The following is a 21,846-nucleotide window of genomic DNA, read 5'->3' on the forward strand; positions in this document are numbered from 1 at the left end:
AAGTATTCAAAGCTTACCCTCGGGATGTTTTTTCCGTCGATTGTTACATTATAAATTTAATAATAAAGTAATGAATTCTAGAAAATGCACGTATAAAATGGTCCTGAATTGATAACGCAATCAATAGCATAAAGAGAAAACAGTTTCACATAAGAAATTAAACCACCCTCCCAAAAAAAAAAAAAAAAAAAGTCTGAATAGAATTCAAGACTTTTGTGTAGAATAATGAAAATGCGTGCACGACAGTTCGACGTGAAATTTAATAACAATGAAACCGGGGACTTAATCGCAATTTATTAATAACATTTGTAATATAGCGGCAGAAAGAAACCGAATTAGATTCTCTGTTTAAAATGCATTTTCCGAGATGCATCTGTTTCTTCTTCAACAAGGCCAGCTTCCCAACCCCCTTTCTTCCTGCTCGACTCCTTCAGTTTACCTCGTCCAATATTTTTCTCAATTTACCGTCAAGACCGCAGCCGTAATCCACTCCAAGGACAATCGGGCCGTTTCTCTTCCTTTCGGAAGCGTCCTCAATTATCCCCGAAAACCCCGCCGACGCATCTCCGACGCGCTGATAAAATTGTCAATCTTCAGCGAGGATAACGCTCTGATAACGCCGCGAAGGGTGCAGAAAGATAGCTATTTTATCGCGATTTTTCAGAAATAATCATGGAACTCCGTTTCTTTAAAAAAAAATTATTTTATTCTCAATCTTACGTTCTCAAGATTTTCGTAAAAAAAAAAATATTCCGTCAATATTCCTGAAAAATTATCTTCCGCTAATTTTCGCCTTCCACCAGGTCGTTATCCTGATTCTCTTTTTAACCTATTTCCCGCTCGTTATTTTTGTACCGCTGCTGCCGACAAGTAAAGTATCGGTGGCAAGGATACGGATTTTTGCAGGCACTCGAGTAAACCGCGACAAGTAACAAGTGATCGATAACAGACGGCGTAACGACTAACCGTGGAAGTGCGCGCGGTGTCCCACGTCAAAAGTTCGCGGTACAGGTGCGCATCTCGCGTGTCTCTAATTTGCGAGGACGGAAGCAATTTTTTGCCTTCCCCTCCCCTCGCTGCCGCGCGCAAGCTCATCCAATCTCGTGATCAATTACCGCGCCACGCTGCAAAATGGGATGCAATCCCTCCCTCCTTTTTCTTTTTTTTTTTTCCTTCTTTTCCGTTTCATCGTTTTTTCCTCTTCAACTGCACACGCGGCCGACCGATTCCGCGTATCAAGTGATAAAAGGACCGGCGCGCGTACATCGGAACAATAGACATGTGCGCATTTCGTGACGGCGATATTTGTAGATTCCCTTTGTCGCTGGCTCGTGGCAGAAATATCCAAACATTTTTTTCCTCCCTTCGCCGGGCACCCGAGCGACGATCTCGCGCGAAAGCGGATTATCTAATGCGGGAATGATAATGGAATCGAAATCAATCTTTCACGTAGCTTCAGTCTACGGCACACATGGGCGGATTATTTTCGGCTCGATTGCGATTGATAAGGAAAAGCGCTTTTGTCGCGCGTCGAAACTTTTCAAATATTCCCTTTCTCTCGCTGGTTTGATTTATAACGGCGGGGAGATTATTGAGCGTGATAAAATAACAGGATTCGAGCATTAATCCCTCAATAAAACGTTCATATCTTTTTATCGTAGTGGAGGGATTATTTCGAAATCGATTACAATTGATAATAAAAGTCTTGATACGCGTGAAACCTACCGAGCTTTTCTCTCTTTGATTTTACGATGGACGATAAAAGTTTTTTCGAATGCGAGATAACAACGAGCTGCAAATATTAATTTTCCAATCGCAAACGTTTAATTTGCGTAATTTAATAACTGTATAGATTTATTTTTAATATATATGTGACTGTAAAGAGAATGCACGTGCGTTCGTACCGACTGACTGTGCATAGATCATTACTATTTAAAAGTAAACGGTTCTGATTATTCTGTAAGAATAATCCAATTATCGCGTCAATATAATTATTATTATATTTAATAAATCATTTTTTTATCCCTTCTTTATTATCTTCGATATTTTAATTCCACTAAATATTAAATATCAAAACGACTAAAATATAATTCTTTCCTAGAAACGCGGAGAGCACGGAGAGCACCAAGTCCTGCTCGAAGATGAGCCTGTCGACGGAGGACTTTGCGAGTCCCTGGAAGCACCGTAGACGAGCATCGACCTACAACGAAACCCACCTGGAGAGATCGATGCAGATATTGGACTCGCCTAAGACCCTCAGGAAAAGATCCTCCAGCTTCCACGAGCAGTCGTTCCGTCGCAAAGGCGAGGACGATCAGTCGCGCAAGAAAGTCCACGACAAAGCGCCGGAAGGGCCGGAACCGCCACCCTGCACGTGTCCCTATTTCGGGGAGTCGTCGAGAAAACCGCCGCCGCCGAGCGAGGTGGTCATCGTTCCCAGTGACGCGATGAAGCCAATCGGCAACAAGCATCTGGATAACCTCCCGAAGGATACCGCGAGGGCCAACAGGGGCCCGGAAACGGGGATACTGGGTAGAAACAACAGTGCCAGGTCGGAGGCCGTCAGGGGTTACGAGCAGCCGACCCTCGCAAACTCCGTGGTCACGTGGCGAAGCGGAAGACGAGGCTCGAGCCTGGGTACGTGACGATAAGCGTGGCGATGACGTGAACAACAATGCGGGTTTCGATCAGCACTTCGATAATTGGCCGCGGGAAGTTCTGGCCATCGCGTGCCGCTAATGTTCCGCTAAAAATTGCGGAAACAAACGAGGGTGGGCGAGCGAAAGCGGTTAGATCGAGTCTCGAGGATAGCAAAACGGAGGGGAGAGAGGCTGCTCGATTCCCTCCCGCTGCTCTCGCTACGATCACCCTCTTTTTACGGCTCCTGGGGAAAAATGGAGAGATCCGTTCAAGAAGAACGTGATTCATGGCCACGAAAAGCTTCCGATCATTGCCTTTCTGGGATCGCACAGGATTCTCACACGACTGATCCTGAGAGATTTAAGACCGCAAAAACTAGATCGCGAATTCCGAAGCTTTTTAATTTTAATTCGAAAATACCTCTGCAATTATTTTATCCTAAAAAAAGAATCCTAAGATTAATTAAACCACAATTTTTATTTAATCCTAAAAATTCAATTTCGATTCCGATAATTTTCGCCATTCAACGTCTTTATAAGATTTTCAAATTTTTCACGCTTCTATTCGCGAATCGATTTGAAAACTTTCACTTAGAATCCCGAGCTGTTCCAAAGGTTCTTCCAATTTTGCGGCGGCAATCTCTTATCCGCGAGCCCCATCCATTTTCGTGAATCTCTCGATTACTTTACAGGTAGCACCAAGACCTTGCTGTCGACCGGCGCAAGAGCGACGCCGTTGCGACGCGCGGCGACGATGCGGGCGCACAACGGCGCGATGACTACGGCGAGCGTGACTTTAAACCAGAGCAATCCGTCGTCCCCGAGTTTGCTGAGGTACTCAGGTGGCCAGGTGCGCAACCACCATTCCCGCAACAGCAGCGTGATATCGCGCAACAGCTCCCGCCACGGCAGGATCATCCGGCTGGAGCAGAAAGCGACGAAGGTCCTCGGCGTGGTGTTCTTCACGTTCGTGATCCTGTGGGCGCCGTTCTTCGTCCTGAACCTGGTCCCGGCCGTGTGCCCGGAATGCGAGCGCCGCATCGATCGCAAGATCTTCGACTTGGTCACCTGGCTCGGCTACGCCAGCTCCATGGTCAACCCGATCTTCTACACCATCTTCAACAAGGTCTTCCGCCAGGCGTTCAAGAAGGTACTGCTCTGCAGGTATCGCAACCAAGAGTGGCGGCCGCCTAGGTAGGCCTTGGGCCCCGGGAGACCGGGGATCGCCGTCACCAAAGTGTGAACGATGGATGATCGATGCGCGAATTAATCGAAGTGAACTCGAGGTCGTCATCAAACGGTGCTATTCTACTCGCGCGATTGGCTCGTTTCGTAAAAATGTTGTAACCGCAGCCTGAGTAGCTCGTATTCTTTATGTACGTGTGAGGTATGCGCGTATGTGTGCGGATAGCGATTGTTAACAAATTACAGATTCTCTATCGAATTTTCCTGTTAGCGATTCCTGTTAACGTTTCGTATCCAATATTAATTTTACAAACTAAAAATATTTTTTTATATCTTCCTATATATACATAATACCGCCTCCTAAATGTATGTACTAATACTTCATATCAATTACATATCAATACGCAATAACGTGTAATATATAAACATAACGCCTATTTTAATAGTTTTATATTTACAAGTGATTGTCTCTTGAAAAATATTTTAGATGTATATTATCGCAAAATTCAGATCCTTTAAGATTGCTTTTAGTCATTCAAATAGATCACGAAACAATTTTACTTCTAATTTTTATTTACTTTATATCTTTCATGCCTTAATAATTTCCTAAAACGTTTTTTTTTTCCTTTTTTTTCTACAATAATTTTCATCTTAATTAATATTTTATTGCAAATTTTACATTTCATGCGTGGCCTCTTCATAATAATTCTTGAACAATTTTCTTCACAAACGCATGATCCCCCGACCGTTTTTTCGCACGTGTTTAAAGCGAATTTTCCGACGGCTTGATCGCGCGAGAGCTCGAAACGTGAGTGAACAATCTGCCTAGTAGTCTAATAAGTAAGTTAAACTATAACATAGTACTTCCAAACACGCTTCCTGCAACCGCAAAATCACCCGATAAACTACCGGCTAATTAAACTCCCGATGGAATCCTCCTAATTAAATCCCGCGCCGGGCAATTTGTAAATAAAAACGAGACGACATGCGTTTAATTATAATTACGATTAAGAGCGTAGCGTCTGTAAGTGTGTGTTTACGTGTGCATACGTAAGTGTGAAAACTTGCTGGCGAGTCGTTGTTAATGAAACTGGTGCTCATGCGAAAAGTGTGTCAAGAATGAAGTCGTCGGGGAGAAAAAAAAAAAGAGAAAAAAGAAAGAAGAAAAAAAAAAAAAAAAAAATCTGCGCCCGACGGGATAAATTGAATGATCGATAGAGATTAATGGCGTTGTAGTATCATCCATGTATACGAAGAAGAAAACTGTCCCCGAGAAAAGATCCCTCGATTCTATCGCTGTTTCTGGCATGTAAATCGCCGCGCAATAATTAAAAAGATATGACAAGCTTCTTATTGTCCCCGACTTAATTCAGCGGAGCGCATCGAGCATCCAGCGTCAAGTTTGTCAACTTCTCTTCCTCCTCTTATCCTTCGAGACGTCCCCGGCAACTCCCAAGTCTTACAAATCGAAGGAAGCTACGAAACCTAGCTCTCTCGGCAACAATTGTACTAATCACGTGATTATCTCCCGAACGCAATCACGTTGCAGCCCGACAATTATAGATCTCGCAATTGCGCGGCAATGCAATTGCCGGTCTTGTCGCGGAATTGCAGCGCAGTTCCGCGCTCGCCGATATGCCGAATTCAATTACACGCGGGACGCGGACAGCTACGAATTTTCCGCGCGATTGTATCGCAAGTTTATATACATATAACTGCGGATACCGAGAGCGTGATCTCGCGAGGGCGGTCGACAACGGGGTGCAATCACGAAGCGCGCGCGTTTAAAGAGGGAGAGGGGGAGGGATGCCGCGAGGGGGTGATAAAGACAGACGGGCCGGCGGCGAAAGGGGGCCGACCTGTCGTTTACAAAAATGAAGACACGATCGTCAAATTTGCGCAAGCGTGACACGCCGTTGTATCGAGCCGGTGATTGAAGTACCGGCGAGTAACAGACAAATGACGGAAACACACACGGCGGCGACGAGCCCTCCGGCGATCGTTCGCTTCCCCCTTTATCGGTCGCCCACCCCCGCCCTCCCTCCGGGGGCTGGCCGATCAGAAAATCAATTGTAGGGTCGTCGCCGCATTAATCGCCCGTTCGGCCGATCGTTGTCGTTACGCTAATTATTTAGTTTTCCATCGCCGTTCGCGGCTTCTCCCGACGACGTCGATCTCGCGAAAACCATTTAAACGTGGACAATAAAACAGCCACATTTTATGACTTCTACACGAGAAAGGCGGAAAACGTCGATAAGCAATATATCGCCGTGCAATTTCTACGCTCGAGGCATCGGTACTAATAACTCAATGTCGCCGAGTAGGTCTTACAACCGATTTTTAATATTAAAATCCCTATCGCGCGCGCGAGATGTTTCCGAAACTTTCTTGGAGGCTAAGCTCCTTTATTTCGTTTGTTCAAAATTATTTCGAGTTGCCGCAGTAATTTCTTTTTAACGTGGTAATGAAATAAATTCTAATCGGATGGAACGTGTAAATCCACCGTCTAGAGTCGAGCTCTTAATTGTCACACGTGTAAAGCTCGTTTAATTTAAAATACTAAACCTGACGCGGGGTTAAATATCGTGCACTTAGGGTGAGCGTGCCTTGTCAAAATCGATAGAGATTAATTAACACGGCGAAGTCGAGACATTTGTATTCGCTCCGATTCGCAAACTCGAAGAGACCTTCCTCTATCTGATGTTACGATTGCAACGGCATTAATTATACTCGCTCATTAACGCGCAGCGCGAGTTACGCCTTTCGATAAGACGGTCGGATCTCTGGGTCGCATCCGTCCCGAAGATGAAACTTCCGAACGGAACTCAATTACCGAGGTCGCTAATGTCGAAAAAAAAAACGTAAAAATACTTGAAATAAAAAATATTAAATTAGGATAAAATCCAATAAAAGTGAAAAATTCAAATAAAAATAAAAATTAAAAAAAAAAAAAAAAGCGGCAATCTGATTTGAGTCAAACTGAAATAACGTGAAATAGAAATAAATCACGAAATTCTGTTTCAGCTGACAATGCGCGCGTTAAGCGTCGCAACATAAAAAGTCAGAAACGAAATAAAAAAAAATTAAACGACAAATACTAATTTGTTTTGAAAGACGAGGGAGGGAGAAAGCGGCGTGGTGGATCCGGTTGCGTATTTAACGCGCGTATAATTGCGTCTTTCGGTATTATTCCATACACTACTTCGTCCAACTTTCGTCTCGCCGCGGCAATTTCTCCGGCAAGTACCAACTTGAAACGGTAATACGAGGTCTCCCGCGGAATTGGTGTAATTGGCAATCTGCACAATTAGTCCGCGTCTCTCGTCGAAGGGAAAGACTAATCGTCGTGAGCCCCGTGGGGCTGAATTCCTCATTAACTCTTAAACGACGCTCGAAATTCCCACTTACTTCCGGATTAAAAATCAATAACGAAAGAAGTATCGAGTCAATCGACGTTAAACGAATTGACAGTAATTGCGACCGGGGTGTCGATTGCATAAAATAATAACGCGTTATCAAATACCGAGGGTGGCATTAAAAGAAAAAAATTAATCAATAAATTAATTAAGAAATCGGGGCTGAGAAGGAGAAATAATCAACGTCGGGAAGAATCAGACCGCCTCGTGGATTTCGTCGAGTGGGCAGAGGCGCGCGTGGAGTGCTTCGCAAACAGCGGGAAGACAAATCGCGTAGAAGGCGGCCGCGATTCGGACGCAAAGAAGAGACGAGGGGAGAAACGGTCGGACTGACCGAGTTCGACTGACGTTAATTAAGTTTCCCGACAAGGCCGAGTGCCGCGATAAGAGCCGGGGCGAATTCGCCAAAAGTAGCCAGGGTCGAGCCTCGCGAAGCTAAAATTTCGAATTTCTCAGCACGGGTTATCGCGGCATCTAAAGAAATAGAGGTAGACGGACAGACAGATGGAGATAAAGATAGACGAGCAGAGATAGGTAGGCAGATAAACGAAGAGAGGAAGAGAGAGAGAGAGGGAGAGATGCAAGCGTAATAGCCTGCGTTTTGCGGTTGCACGCATCTCGCTACATCCCGATGCACCTGACCTGCGAAATACATTTCGCAGACCGTGGCGCGGCGGATATGTGCCGCATATACGACTTATATGTAGCACATGGCAATGGGTACATAAGACTCGGCACATGGGTCAATTAATCTCTAACCTCGGCATTCCGATATATTAAATTAGCCCGTCCTACGGGATGGATGACTATCCAAAGCGTCGTTCCTTAAATTACAGCCCCTCCGTAAAAGAAAAGAAAAGAGAAGAACGAAGGCCGGATTTAAGCGGACAAATTTAATTTGCCGCCGACCTTTTAACTCGCGCCTATTAAAGGTCTTGAGAGCGCAAATCAAAGCCTTTTTGTCGCAGCCTAAAAAAAAAAAAAAAAAGAAAAAAAATTTTAACTAATATCGAGTTACATGTTAAAAGCTTCGGCGTGTAAATCAGAGATTTCCTTTCCCCGCCGGATCGAAAATTGCGCTCTGAATAACGCAGGCGAGGGCGACGTCGGTTGTAGCTGCTAAGAGAAACTGTAATAATTCATCGGACTAACATTGCGGACAGTGACATAACTGCATCCGGACTCGTTAATCTATTGTAGGAAAATGAAACACTGAACCTGCCGGGGCGCGGGGATTCGGGATGAGAAGAGACGGGTGGAAAATGTTTTTCCAACGCTCGCACGATAAACTCGTTTTAATTAACGAGCGGATCCGCGTTAAAATACGACGTATTAAAGCGCATTATTTATGGAAGACGGAGTATAGCGGCGGCGAAATAAATGTAACAACGTCCGGAGTCCCGAGGAAAGTTACTAAATCCTACTTTGCAGATTTCTCAGCCGTCATTCTCAAAATGCAGTAAGGTCCGAACTTTCGCGGACGTTAAATCCGCCGGCGAAAGAACGTGCCTTTTGCAGAGAAACAAATTAATTAAAAATAAAAAAAAATTTTTTTTTTTTTTGACAAAAGAGCTCCTAACTAAAGCCATTGGTAAATAAATTCGCCGGCATCTCACAAACATCGAAAATTTTTAATTCCGCGAATACCTCGCGCAGCAATTAGCTTCGGAATTAAATTAACCCCCTGATAATTAATTAATAATTTGCATCTCAATCAGCAAAGTTTTTCAAAATGTGGTCTGGTAAGGTATTAATGAAAAATATGCTCGTTGTTATCGATATATCCCTTCCCGATAATTTCTTTTCAAATTGCTCAAATAATTTTCGAAAATGTATTTTAATTACATTTAAAGGCTTCAGCGAAACGTCGTCGCAAGCGAAAGTCATTAGCTTTTTCGTAAAATGTCGCGTTATTCTCTCAGGTAGTTTTTATCCGCTGTCACGAGTTATAAAACACTCGTATGCATGCATTCCATAAAAAGCACATTACTGCCGCACTTGCGTTGAGTACACGAGTAGACATCGCGACGTCAGAATACACAAGTGCTCGAGCGGCATTGACCGATCTTTCGAATCGTAATATCCCGGAGTAGAAATTCTTCTAGCTACTCTGACTTTATAGCTAATGATTAGATCGCGCAGATTAGACACATTCCTTAGCTAATAATTAGCTCGACACTAGCCGGCAGCCACCGGGCCCGGCGAACTCGGAAGTCGAGCAGCGCGTTGACATAAGTCAATACGCGCGGTACACTAATACGCGCCCGAAAAACGTTTAGATACCGAACTTTTCTAGCTCGTTATTAATCGGTAATAATTGTCTGGTACCTGGACGTTATTAGATTAGTTATCAGATCACGTTTAGACTCAATTTCCACTCGGGATATCCATTTATTTCATCATTAATTATAAATTTAATTACGATAATGATAATTAAATTCGAATTAATTTTGCGGACTTTGCCAACAATTGTTTCAAATATATCACTTCGTTTTAAAGTAACTACGTAATTAACAATTATTACACGGCACTAATAATTATTACGGTTAGTAAATAATTTTTAATTGTTAATTTTAATCGCACCATTTATTTCTAAGTGTACCGCGGATAAAACTGTCAATGCAAATCTTCCGAGTTAAACCAGATAAATGTTAATAAAGCGAATTATAAATATAAAAGAATTAATCTTTAAAATTGCAATATAAAAATTGTCGTGTAATTCCTGCTTTAAAAAAAAAAAAAAAAAAAATTAATTTTAAAATATGTTAAGTACATTTTTAAAGATCTACTAAAAAAGTATGAATAAACTGTTTAATATACAAGAATTTTAAGCTATGTAATTTTAATGAAATGCAAGAGCGATTATTAATTTGCGATTAAATATGAAACTAGTGTTCCGTTAATTACCCGATTATTCCCCGCGAATTAATTCACCGCGATGAAAAGAAGCGCACGCTAATTAATTCCAGTTGTGAAATATTAAAATCGGATGCTGGATCTTCGGTGACTCTAAGCGAGGATTATCGGGGGTTGCATCCTTCGCGAAGCCGCTAATCCTCTCCGTGGGATTTAAATGTCACGCGAAGATATTAATTCACACACACACGAGCGTAGTGATCTCTATTTTGTTACTTTTTCTTTTTTCTTTTTTTTCCTTTTTTTATATTTTTTTAGAAAGTAATCTTCATCCGTAAAAATTCTAATACCCAAAAGTAATCACCCGTGTTAAAAGAAATAATCATCCTTGTCTCTAACTCTTAATTAGCTTTTTTTTTTCTTAAAGTTTTACTTAAAATTTTCTTTATTTCTCTTCTCTTTAATCCTTTACTTTTCTTTTTCTTTTTTTCTTTTTTTACCCTACTTTTAACTTCTGTAAAATAATTTTGAAACCTCGTTCGAGACTCCGCTCACGCATTCCTAGATTTCCTTCTCATCCTTGGGAATCCCTAGTTCTCCCAAAATTAATTTACATACGGCCGCGATTAGCACACTGATTAAAATCAAGATTAATGGATCACCGCTAGCGTACTTTCCTTAGTTCTCGTCGCTGCTTATTACCCTAATTCTACGAAATCCTGCCCACTCGATCCAACGTCCTTTCATAATCCTGACGGGGTGATCCTTCCAAAAAAAATCTCGTAATTTCATAAAGCGGCCTAAATTTTCACTATGTTTATTACTCATATACTTTTTTGGTTATTTAACGTGAAATATTAACGTAAAATTATAAATTTTTTTATAATAATTTTCTATCAAACGTTTTAAAATGATTAATACAGATCGGTGTCAATACCACGCAATAAAATCTTCCTTAACAATTGGGTCTTGGTCCATTTGTTTGAACGTTGGAATTTAATCGTTCGGCGAACCAGCGAGCGGCGAAGAAAAATATTTTTCAGGTTCCCCGAGCTTTATTAGACGACCGAGATGTTCGTCAGTTAAACTCAATGCAATCAATAATTTCTCGGAGTAATAACGAGCATCAATCGTCTTGAAATTAAATTCCCCTGCCTCAGATTCAGCGTGCCCGTTGCTAAAAAGTTTGCGCGGCGGATTAATAAAATCCTATCGGTATATCGCGATCTCTAGTTTGAATTCCTTTAGCATAATAATTTTCAATATATCCCGGCCGCGACTAAATTTCATATTGAATTCTACCGAGTTCAATTTCAACAGAAAGGGGGGAAAAAGGTCATGTCTCGTTCCATTGTAATATATCACTATTGCGCGCATAAATCTGTCGGCAAATTTGCGCGAGAAATTCAATTCCCTGAATCAATAACTTTCATTCTCTATTTTTTCTGACGCGCTTACGCGCCTTTATCAATTACATTTGGTTAAAAATTGGACTTTCACACCCGGCGATATTACGAGTGATGCGTCGATGCATCGTATTTTCTTTTTTCCCTTTTTTTAAAAAAAAAGACGAATATGTGAGGCGAATGCGTAAGACCGGGACGAATGCGGACAGCAATTTGTTCCGGGATCAATAATAGTGCCACGCATTCGGACGGATAAATAGCGATCAATTGCAGGCATCGGGCCATTGCCATAACCGCGTTAACGATTACATCGTGAATTCCGGGAATCGCGCGTTAATTGGCCACGATTGCACGTTCAATTACTCGCTTTGTCCACAACGTGCGCGCGGCCGCTCGCCAATGCGCATTGCTCGCCGCCACTAGTCCGCCGCACTTGAAATAATGCGCGAAATAAGAGATACGCCGGTAATTAATAATTTACACACCCCGTTGGATAATTGTAATAAACGCCGCAATAGAGTGTCAGTCAAAAGGAGCGTTCAAGGCGGGTTTCAATAAGGAACGCAATTAATAATCGCAGCGCGCCGGCATTGTTAGTTTAGCGACTGAATTATTAAAATCAAGCGCGGCTAGAAAGTTACTTGGTAATGAATAATTTCGCCGCCACCACTACCGATTCGACAAATCCAATTAACGTGTCGTGACGTAAAAATAAACGCCCGAGCGCTTTGACTGCGAGAGGCTGGCTGCGATAAACACGTTTTTAAAAAATAATTTATTAATTGGTAATCCTAAAATATAATCGCGGCCAACGGATTAATTACGGTCGTTAGATAAGAAAACGTGACGCGTCGGAATTGTCAAGCTGTTTGAAATAACACACCGGCAGAATGTTTTGCAATCGATACGATGTTATACGCTTATTTTTATCGATGTGCAACGTTTGGTAATATTACGCCCATTTCTCTCGAAGGAAAGTATCAGTCAATGCGATAAACTCGATGATTAATCAACCATTATTCAGTGATAATGATCACAATTGTTGAGAGAGACAAAGAGAGAGAGAGAGAGAGAAGAGATTATGATAATCCGGTGATTACGGAATGCACGAAGCAAAATCGTCTCTACGGTATTAATCGCCGAACTCAAAGCGATTGCGGATCACTCGGGTGCCTTTTGTGAGCATAAAACGTGCCATAAACTCAACACTAATCCGTAAGCACTCTTAATCTTCTCCCGGCTATTAAAAATGCCAGGTTTCCACTTTATAAAGACAAATTAATATTTTTCATCAATTGAATGTAATATTATAATTATCTTAATTAAGATTCCAGAAATCTCATTAAGAGAATAACTTTGGGTAACGTTGCTTCGAACTTTCGAGCGTACAGAAATTTATTCAATTTATCTTAATAAATAAAATTAATGTATTTTTAAAGATCTTCTCATTATTACCCTCTCCTCTCCTTCTTTTTTTTTTATATAAAACCGAACAAACGTAGAATAAATCAGAGCCACGAGTGAAAAAATAGATAATCGCGGTCGCGGTCGCGTTGAGATCAAAGGAAAAATAATTGTAAGGGTCAACAAAACATGTAGGACAAATCGACGCGAATGCAACGAAAAGTGGAATGGGGATGTTCAAAGGGCTGGAGATTAAACGTGGAAAAAAAGAAGAGTGAAAACATGTGACCTGAAATTTGAATGATGAGAACCACCAACACGATGTATTGTCTGGAGATTAATTGAAAAGGACGGACGGCCGAAATTAAGCGAGGATCTGTTCAAAGAAATGAGAAACAGAAGTCGGGCAGCGGTCTAACGAACCTCTGAGGTTTTCTAAGATGAATAGCTGAAAGGAAAAGATATTAAAAAAAAATTATTGTTACATTTCTTTTAGAAAATTTCGAAGGAAGGCAAGAAATGTAGTTGAAAATGTTGAAAAAATAAAACATTGTCAAAGATGTGACCAGGAAGAGAAAGAAAAATTCCATCAAAGAGTTGCAGCGTGAAATAAATTCATACTTTTAATTCACCTATCTAAAACAATAAAAGCTTTTGGCTCTTTATTTTTTTTTCTTTTTTTTATTTGTCTGGGTGTTTATTTGGTGCGTGAAGAAAATATTATCATTAAAAATGTATTCGCTGAACTAAATTGTTGAATTGAATTTACCCTCATTAAAATTTGATCGCATAAAAATTAATCTCTAAATAATCATAAAATAAAAAGTATAAGGTACGACGTATTTTCTGGAAAAGTTTGCGGAAATAAAAGCCTGAAAATTCGCTCGGATATATGTATTATGGTTGAATAGAAACACGATTCTACATGTCTCTTTCTCAGCCCGGAAAAGCTCCGGAAGACCCGGGAATACTTACCGCGGGGAAACAAGAAAACCAGAAATGACGCAGAGACGCGGAGGAGAAGAAAATAATGTTGTACGTCTCTTCTGCATCGCGCAAGCGAAAGCGGCGGAGATCTCTTTCTCGCTGGGGATATTGAATGGCCCAATGAGAAAACGTGCCGTCCTCGTAAAATAAAAAAAATAGACCGAATTATCTCTCCGGTGGCTCCTGCCAGTTCCGATTTGTTCTACAAATTACGAGATTACGGAATGCCGTTCTTGTATGTCTCCAAACTAATTTCCAGACCGGCCGAGATGAAGGAAATCTTTCGTAGAAAAACAAGGCGAAGCTGCGAGATCAAATTTTTCCACAAAGCTTTAAGTACTTTTCGAGAGAGAAAGAGAGAGAGAAAGAGAGAAAAAAAAAGTTTGGGAATTAATGTCTTTGTTTGCGCCTTCTTTTTTTTTTTTTTTTTTTTTTAAGCTCAATTTTCTACTTTTCTATAAAAATATACTTTCTCGCGAAAACGACTTTTCGCGGAGATGGCTTGGCTTCTCATCGGACCACTCGATTGTGTTTCACGTCTTGTCGGGCACGAATAAACTCCTTCGACTTTCATTGACTACCGCCGACGCAATAACGCATCCCCGTGGGACGGGGGATGTTTCCACCCCGAACCTCGTCTCATAAAACTGCAAGCCTTGTAATGCGAGACGGCGCGGTGCCTCGGGATATATGAGGTAAGAAAGGATTATTCCTAGTCGATTTAAAGTAAAAATAGAACGCGAAGGCACTGTTAAATCTCTTCAGCCCTCAATGGAAGCTGGAAATATTAACCCGGAGTTTAAATTAACTTCTGGAAAAACTTAAATTCATATAATCCCACGTAAAAGTATTAAGAAATTAGATTTATCTCTCGACCATTAAAATTTAGATTAAATAAAAAATAAGAAAGTTAACACTTAAGCGGAATAACTTTCGATTAAAAAAAAAAAAAAAAATTCGTAAAAAGTTTTTGCAACAAAATAAGGTTAAACCTTATTCGCAACTTAAACTTTGTTATAGAATCATAAATTTCCTAATTATTACAAATAGCCACAAGTTTTACAACTTTGAAAAAATATATTAATTTCATAAGTTGTCAAAATTATTTAATTAAATTTAAAAAAATACGTCAAAATATTAATTAACAAATATATTTTTACAAAAAGACACGTTCTAAATCTAAACTAATTTTCAGAGACAATGAAATAATAAATTAAAAGAACGGCAACATCTTCATTCAACACCCAGATTCAAATTTAAATCCATTTTTACGAGAATTTGGCTTCCCTGAAATTGCAATCTGAATGCCGAGAAATGGAGCGTGGTGCAGTTTGCGGTATATAACTTATTCAATAGGCCGGCCTTTATCCGCCACGGCCAGCGCGAAGAGATAATAGCGATGATCTCGAAAGAAACACAGAAGTGAAAAGCGCAAAGGAAAAATGTAGAGAAGAGGAGCGAGATGAGAATAATAACGCATCGCATCTCATTCGAAATTAACATGGAGAGCTGCACGTGAACAAAGCAAACAAACTCGGACAAGCGTGACCTATGCGGAGTATTGCCTACACTCCGTTCTAGTTCTAGATTCCCCGTTCCTCCATCCGCAAGCTCTCTTTGACTCATTTCCTGCCTTCACGTCGACGAAAACACGAAACGTCTTATACCCTTTGACATGTAAAATCTGAACGACCCCACGTTCGCGAGCACCGATAACGAAACGTTTCTCGTTCAAGGAGAAGCTTGTTTAACATGGAAACCTATATAAATCCGACCCGTTTCTTAAAGCGTACCTTTCGATCTCCGCGATTACTCTGGGGTTCCGAAAGTCTCGAAGGGAGAAATATTTTCCCCCTTCGCGAAAAGGGGACGCGAAAATGTTAACGAAATTCAATCCGATTTCGTTTCGCATCGAAGAGTAAGCGAGTTTAAACAGTTGCAAGCAACCACGGTTGGAATATGCAAGACAAAAGCGAATTTACGCTCGTGTGACGATATTCTGTTTGTTGTCTCGTGTTAACAATTGTAAATTACAGCTGTCGATTACGGGACAACTGTTTAAACTCGCTCAGTTTACGCCGTGTTCACTTTCGCTCCTGACCGAGTTACACGTGCTCTCAAAATTGCGAGCCTTGAAAAAATAACTGTCCTTGAAACATGATTGACAACTGACCCGCCGAGGGTGAGCGCGCGAAACACCTGGGAACCAAATTCCCTTCAAATTCTGCCACCAATTCAAAGTTGATCTTTTTCACAATGGAAACATCTATTTTCTCTCGATGATTTTTTAATAAAAAAAAAAAAAAAAAAAAAAAAAAAAAATCAGATCGAACGCAAAATATAAAACCAGCGAGGATAAACGAGAATATTGGAGTGTCAAATCAAATAAAATAAAACATAAATTCCTGCCGAGTTAAAAGGAATTTTTGGGTGGGCTAAGCTTCGAAAGGAAAGTTATACGTGACTACACGCTTTAGATGATAAAATAATTTGCGCCGCATTTTACTTTATTCGCGCCGCGTAAATCACGAAGCTCGTGTCTATAAGGTAGCGTGCAATACCTCGAGCCACGTTTTTAAGGCGAGGTCTTTTTCGTTTATTTACCCGCGTGTATTAACCCCGTTTCCGACTCGTAGCCTTATCGGTCGGAATGCACGAAAATATCTGTAATCACGATAAGCTGGCGGGAACGATATCGGGACAAATTGCACTCCCGTGACGTCGGTATCGAAACCTTTTAACACTTTAGTACAAACGCACTCTTACGGCGTCTTTAATATTGCCTGGTCGCAGCTTGTTTTAACCTAACGACGTTTTGACAAATTATTATTCCAATCGACTGACTTCGATACATAACGTTTCGATGTTTACAGCCGATTATTGAAGAGAGGATTAACAATTAATTTCTTTCCGTGCGCTAAACGCGCTCAAATGAGTATCCGATATATTGATTTTCCCTCCCGCTTGATATTCAATCGATTTTGCTAAACGAGGATTAACATAAATGATTGCTCGCCCGCAGCAGCTGATACGCGTCGACAAAAATTAATGTATGATAAGTTTATTTATTCTATTTTTTTTTTCGCCCTCCCTTCCGAATATTTAACCGCGTGATTTAAAAATAAATCCGTACGCTTGCCTGCCTCTTCTGTGTGAAATCACAATAGGAAAGTCGAGGCTGCGTTATTTTTGAGCTCCGAGCGAGCCGCTAAACACGATTTCAGTTCGGTAAGGGGCTTAAAACCGCGAAGTCGGCGAATTTTCGCATTCTTCGGCTACGTTTAATCCACTTTGTGGAACTAGGTAACTTTACAAAGGTACTCACCGGAACAGCAGGAAGCCCAGACCCGTAACCGCGGCTCGTCGAACGTCATCGTTAACATCAGAGACCTTGCAACAAAAAGTATTGTGAGTATAACGTACCGCGAGAACTTTCGCCCGCTCTCCCTTTGATTTCGAAGTCGGCAAAGGGCCTTCTATCTCGCGAATTAAATACGTAAGCCCGAAAGAATGCGCTTCACGTACGCGAAATAAGTTACGCCAGTTCGCAACGGCAATTGCGTCTAACTTTATTTAAAGAGGCAATAACGCATTGTACTTTTATTAAGACAGAAACTCATTTCTTTCCGGCCGAGAAGGTAATAATAAAAAAAAAAAAGAAGAAAATAAAATAACGTCGATATAGAGTTGAGATAAATTAGAAATAGCGAGAGCCAAAAGGAAAATTAGAGAAATATATTGTAAAGTGGGGAAATAAAATTCGACCGGATGCGCCGATAAAAATACCGAGTATATAGGAAGCACGTCCCGGGCAAACACTTACGGCAACGTGTAGAAGTTTGCGGATAGCCTGGTTGTTTCCAGTGCCGCAATAAGCCATCGCCAAGGTGTACATGCCGCTCCTACGCAGGATCGGATCCTTGTCGGCGCATAAAGACGTCACTAGGGGATCGGCCTCTTCAAGACGGCCGTACATCGTGAAAGCGATACCGACCGCGAGGCCGCGTAGGATCTTCTCATGCTGCGTCTCCTGGGCATACTGGAAAAAAAAAAGGCAAAAGCCTCGTAAAAGGATCGATAATCGGATAAGTGTAAAAATCGAAAATATTCCTTTCTTTACAGGGAACACTGGGGGGGTGATAAGCCCGTATTACTTTAGCTTCACAATGGAGATAACGCTAATGATCGCGCGATCGTAAATACGCAATTCTGCCGTATACTGGCTCGCAATAATTTCGGAGAAATTATTTTCCCAACTGATGAGACGTAAAAATGTTTCAAAATTATTTTCGCTCTCACCCTCGAAAGCTACCTCTCTTTTATTTTTTTATTTATTTGTTTTCCCCTCCCCTCATCTATTTTTTTCCCCCCTTCGGGCGAAGAAAAATGTTCCATCTCCGTGCAAATTTTTTTTCCTGTAATTCCTTTTATTGTTCGCAAAAAATTCGTTTCCGGCGAGAATTGCGCCCTTTCAGCGAATGATCCGCGCTTATTTCAGATCTTAATTAATGCGCGCTTTTTGCCGGAGATCGAGATATGCGTTACTTAATCACAGCCGCTGGGATACATAATGTTATGGAACCCGTAATGGGTAATTCAATTAAATCGACCGACTAGTGGCAAGTTATGATTCGTTTAGCATCGACCTGCTGCTGCTTGCAGCGGTGGCCGGCAGCGAGGAAAGTTAAAGCTCGTTTTAGCCACGCGTGAAACTACTTTCCACGAGAAATGCTGAAAAAAAACTAATACAATGGTTTTAGAAGACTCGGTAAAAGAAACTTTGTGAATTAATGACGATTTTATCGGCTAAAAGAACAAGTTTTTTTTCCCCGAGAAAATAAATTTATAAAAAGAATTAAAATGTTTTTAAAGATTGTTTACATATTATATTTTTAGCCAAGCAAGATAAAATAAAAAAATAATGTAACAAGACACTTAAAGCTATTTAAATTAATTTTAAATTAAAAACTTAGTAAATATAAATGTTAACACCCAACTGTAATAATAAACCGGATTAATTAAATTTCTTCCGTAATGACGCATGTATTAATTGATAAGCTATTAATCCGTATCGTAGTCTTATCAAAAGCTCATCGTGTAAATGATCATCAGCTATAAAAGAATCGTCAGCAAAATCGCAACCATCGTGTCGCATTTACTGCCGTGAAGATGGTTTCACCTGCGGTCGCAGTATGTGCGTGAAAATTTATTGTTTCTCAATGCTCGTTATCGTGAAAAAAAATTCTCAATATTATCAGTGCATATTGTAAAAAAAAAAGGAAAAGAATTAACTAATTAATTAATTAATTAAATTAAAAAGCTGGAAATACTTTACGCGTGGAATTACGCATTTAATTCCGCTTCGAGAAATCACTTTGGAGTAATATACTTTCGTTTGCAGTGTATCCCACTCTGCTGGCGTCTCTGGCGTCCAATCCAAACTACACGCTCGTAGTCGACGGACATGGGATCCCATACGTGATAGACAACGATAAGCCCGTATTTACACAGAGCGATTTACAGTCGATCAAGGAAGACGTGCTCGAGACCACTTTCTCGCTGTACACACGGTAAATACGTTCGAGCCGCGAGTGCGTGTAAAACGGGAGTGAAAAATCACAGTTCCCTGCAACTTTTCTTTTTAGAAACAATCCGAAAGATGGACAGCCGCTCTTCATCAACGATACGAACAGCGTGAAGAAGAGTTTCTGGAATCCCGCTCGTCCCACTCGTATCGTCACTCACGGATGGCGCGGAAGCGAAAAAATGCCACCCTGCACTTTGGTTCGCGACGGTAAGATCGTATCTTTACGATATCGTATTGATAACTCGGATACCTGAATTATTATCCTGAATAATGACTCCTCTCCCAAAGATTCTTAATGTAATTTTTCTTTAATTTAATCATCCCCGTCCCTCTGCTTTGGCTTTAAATTCCGGAGCACTTAGCTCCGTATAAATTCTCTAAATTTAATTTTCTTTGGCTGCTTAATACGGAATCCTTGTTTCTCTCTCCTTCGTTACTTTCAATTCCCCGATCTTTCGAATTCCTTAAATTCTTAAACATAATTTAAATTTTCCGAACTCTCAGATTCCACGCGACGCTCTAGCGCTCCAAGTTTCGGCGATTAATTTCCCGTTATATTAATATTTTCCCTTTGATACCGTCAGCTTATCTCGAGGTCTACGATTACAACATCATCCTAGTCGACTGGAGCAAGGCGGCCGGATACTACTGGTACTGGTCTTCCGCGGAGAGTGTGCCGATGGTAGCTCAGCGCGTGTCGGAATTAATAGATTTTCTAGAAAATGCAGCTGATCTGGACCCATCCCAAACCAAAGTAATAGGATTTTCTTTAGGAGGACACGTCGCTGGCATTTCCGCTCGAAACGCAAAAAGCAAAATCGCCGAAGTCGTAGGTAAATCCAGTATAGAAACCATCACGAGACAGAAAGAATCAATTAAAGCAATCAAGAGTTATTTTTTAATTGAAAAAAAAGCGTGCACTTATTTGAAAGTCTTCTTTTCTCTTTTACTTTTTATTTCTTGTTTTTTTTTTATCAGAAATAAAATAATGATATGTAAAGAAAGAGCTTTTATAAGCTTTTAAAATTTTAATTTGTGTCCGAGATCTCTTGATTGGAGAAGCGTTTATGTAAAGGTTCGATTTGCAGCTTTGGACCCCGCGAAGCAGGCATTCGAATTGAAAAAGCCGGGAGAAAGAGTGGACAAGTCGGACGCGAATCGGGTCCAAGTAATTCACACGAGTACTCTGGGTTTTGACAAGCCTATTGGCGACGCCGACTTCTACCCGAATGGCGGCAAATCTCAACCAGGATGCGGTATCATGTGTAAATAAAGCGCGCTATCCCCGAAATCGACGTCGTGTTTGCCCACTAATTAAATCGCTAATTAATTTACAGGGATCGTATGCGACCACTCGAGATCTTATGAGTACTACTCCGAGTCTATCTTGAATCCCAAAGGTTTTCGCGTTGGGAACGTGTATATGGGTGGACCGTCCCTCGACCCGAAGTGAGTATCAACGTTCTCTTATTTTTTAGTATATTCTTTTTTTTTTTTTTTTCCTCTTTTTTCGTGCAAATCAGCCGAGACGCTAATTATTAATTTATGTATCGTTTGTCATTTCAGCGCGCATGGAAAGTACATTCTGCAGACTGCCAAAAAAGCACCCTACGCACTCGGTTAATTTGTTGTGCGTTTAATATTGTTATTTAATATTATTTTACCCAATGTTACCGTACACATAGCTACAATATTAGAAAACATATTTTTATTTTTTTTTCTGTATGCATTCCGAATCTTTTATGTATTATTTGAACAATTTATTCAGTGTTTTTCTTTAACGATTCGCGGTCGCGGGATCTCGAATTCGAAACGTCATTTCTATGCGCTACGGAAACAAATAAAGCAAAAACAAGAACGTGAAACCCGTGCAGAAGGAATCGGGGACTACCTGAGAACATAATGCCGCAGAAGTACAGTTTATGAGAATAATAGGGTGACATATGGCTCTTATTACGAAGTTGATTCATAGTTAGCAGATTCAATTTCGACCGCCATCGTCCTGCGCGGTACAAACAAAATCTGTGAATAAATTGAAGTGCGGGAGCACAAAAGATATGAGATTCATGATACTGTCACGGGCACGACTGGGCGGGAAGGTTTTCTTCATGATTCATAATACAGCTTACTGAAATTGCGTCCTACTTCATTCGCCTCGATCTTAGTTAAGGTTTATCATCACCACTAAATCATCGTTATCGAGAAATATTCTTGCTTTATCTTGTCGCTAGGTGTCAAATTACTTTTATAAAAATTATCAGAGGAGGAATTTTATTTGTATTACTACTGTGTTGTGTTTATGCCACTACTGTTATTTTGTTAACGTTAGCGCTATATTATCTGTACTACGATATCTAAAGATGCTT

At 40.8% G+C, this 21,846-nt stretch overlaps 3 protein-coding genes across 4 annotated transcripts in view; 2 read left to right on the top strand and 1 right to left on the bottom strand.

Moving 5' to 3' along the window:
• 5-ht2b (5-hydroxytryptamine receptor 2B) overlaps positions 1-5,162 on the top strand; it is a 44,339-nt gene extending 39,177 nt beyond the window's left edge. For both annotated transcript variants that reach the window (XM_070664357.1, XM_070664356.1), the window contains 2 exons: positions 2,102-2,637; positions 3,332-5,162. In XM_070664357.1, the coding sequence (XP_070520458.1) occupies positions 2,102-2,637; positions 3,332-3,837 (1,042 nt within the window). In that variant the 3' untranslated portion in view covers positions 3,838-5,162. The remainder of the gene's footprint in view (positions 1-2,101; positions 2,638-3,331) is intronic.
• Rpn2 (Regulatory particle non-ATPase 2) overlaps positions 1-21,846 on the bottom strand; it is a 35,102-nt gene that overhangs the window by 8,449 nt on the left and 4,807 nt on the right. The window contains exons 9-10 of the mRNA XM_070664349.1: positions 17,717-17,932; positions 17,219-17,283 (exon numbers count right to left, since the gene is read on the bottom strand). Of these exons, the coding sequence (XP_070520450.1) occupies positions 17,219-17,283; positions 17,717-17,932 (281 nt within the window). The remainder of the gene's footprint in view (positions 1-17,218; positions 17,284-17,716; positions 17,933-21,846) is intronic.
• Positions 18,581-21,345, top strand: LOC139107097 (inactive pancreatic lipase-related protein 1). The gene is made up of 7 exons (XM_070664382.1): positions 18,581-19,087; positions 19,295-19,463; positions 19,539-19,687; positions 20,065-20,313; positions 20,569-20,745; positions 20,818-20,929; positions 21,047-21,345. The coding sequence occupies exons 1-7, from the start codon at positions 19,063-19,065 to the stop codon at positions 21,102-21,104; spliced, it is 939 nt and encodes a 312-aa protein (XP_070520483.1). The 5' UTR covers positions 18,581-19,062; the 3' UTR covers positions 21,105-21,345.

This window comes from Cardiocondyla obscurior, linkage group LG12, assembly GCF_019399895.1.
Source record: "Cardiocondyla obscurior isolate alpha-2009 linkage group LG12, Cobs3.1, whole genome shotgun sequence".
Lineage (NCBI taxonomy): Eukaryota > Metazoa > Arthropoda > Insecta > Hymenoptera > Formicidae > Cardiocondyla > Cardiocondyla obscurior.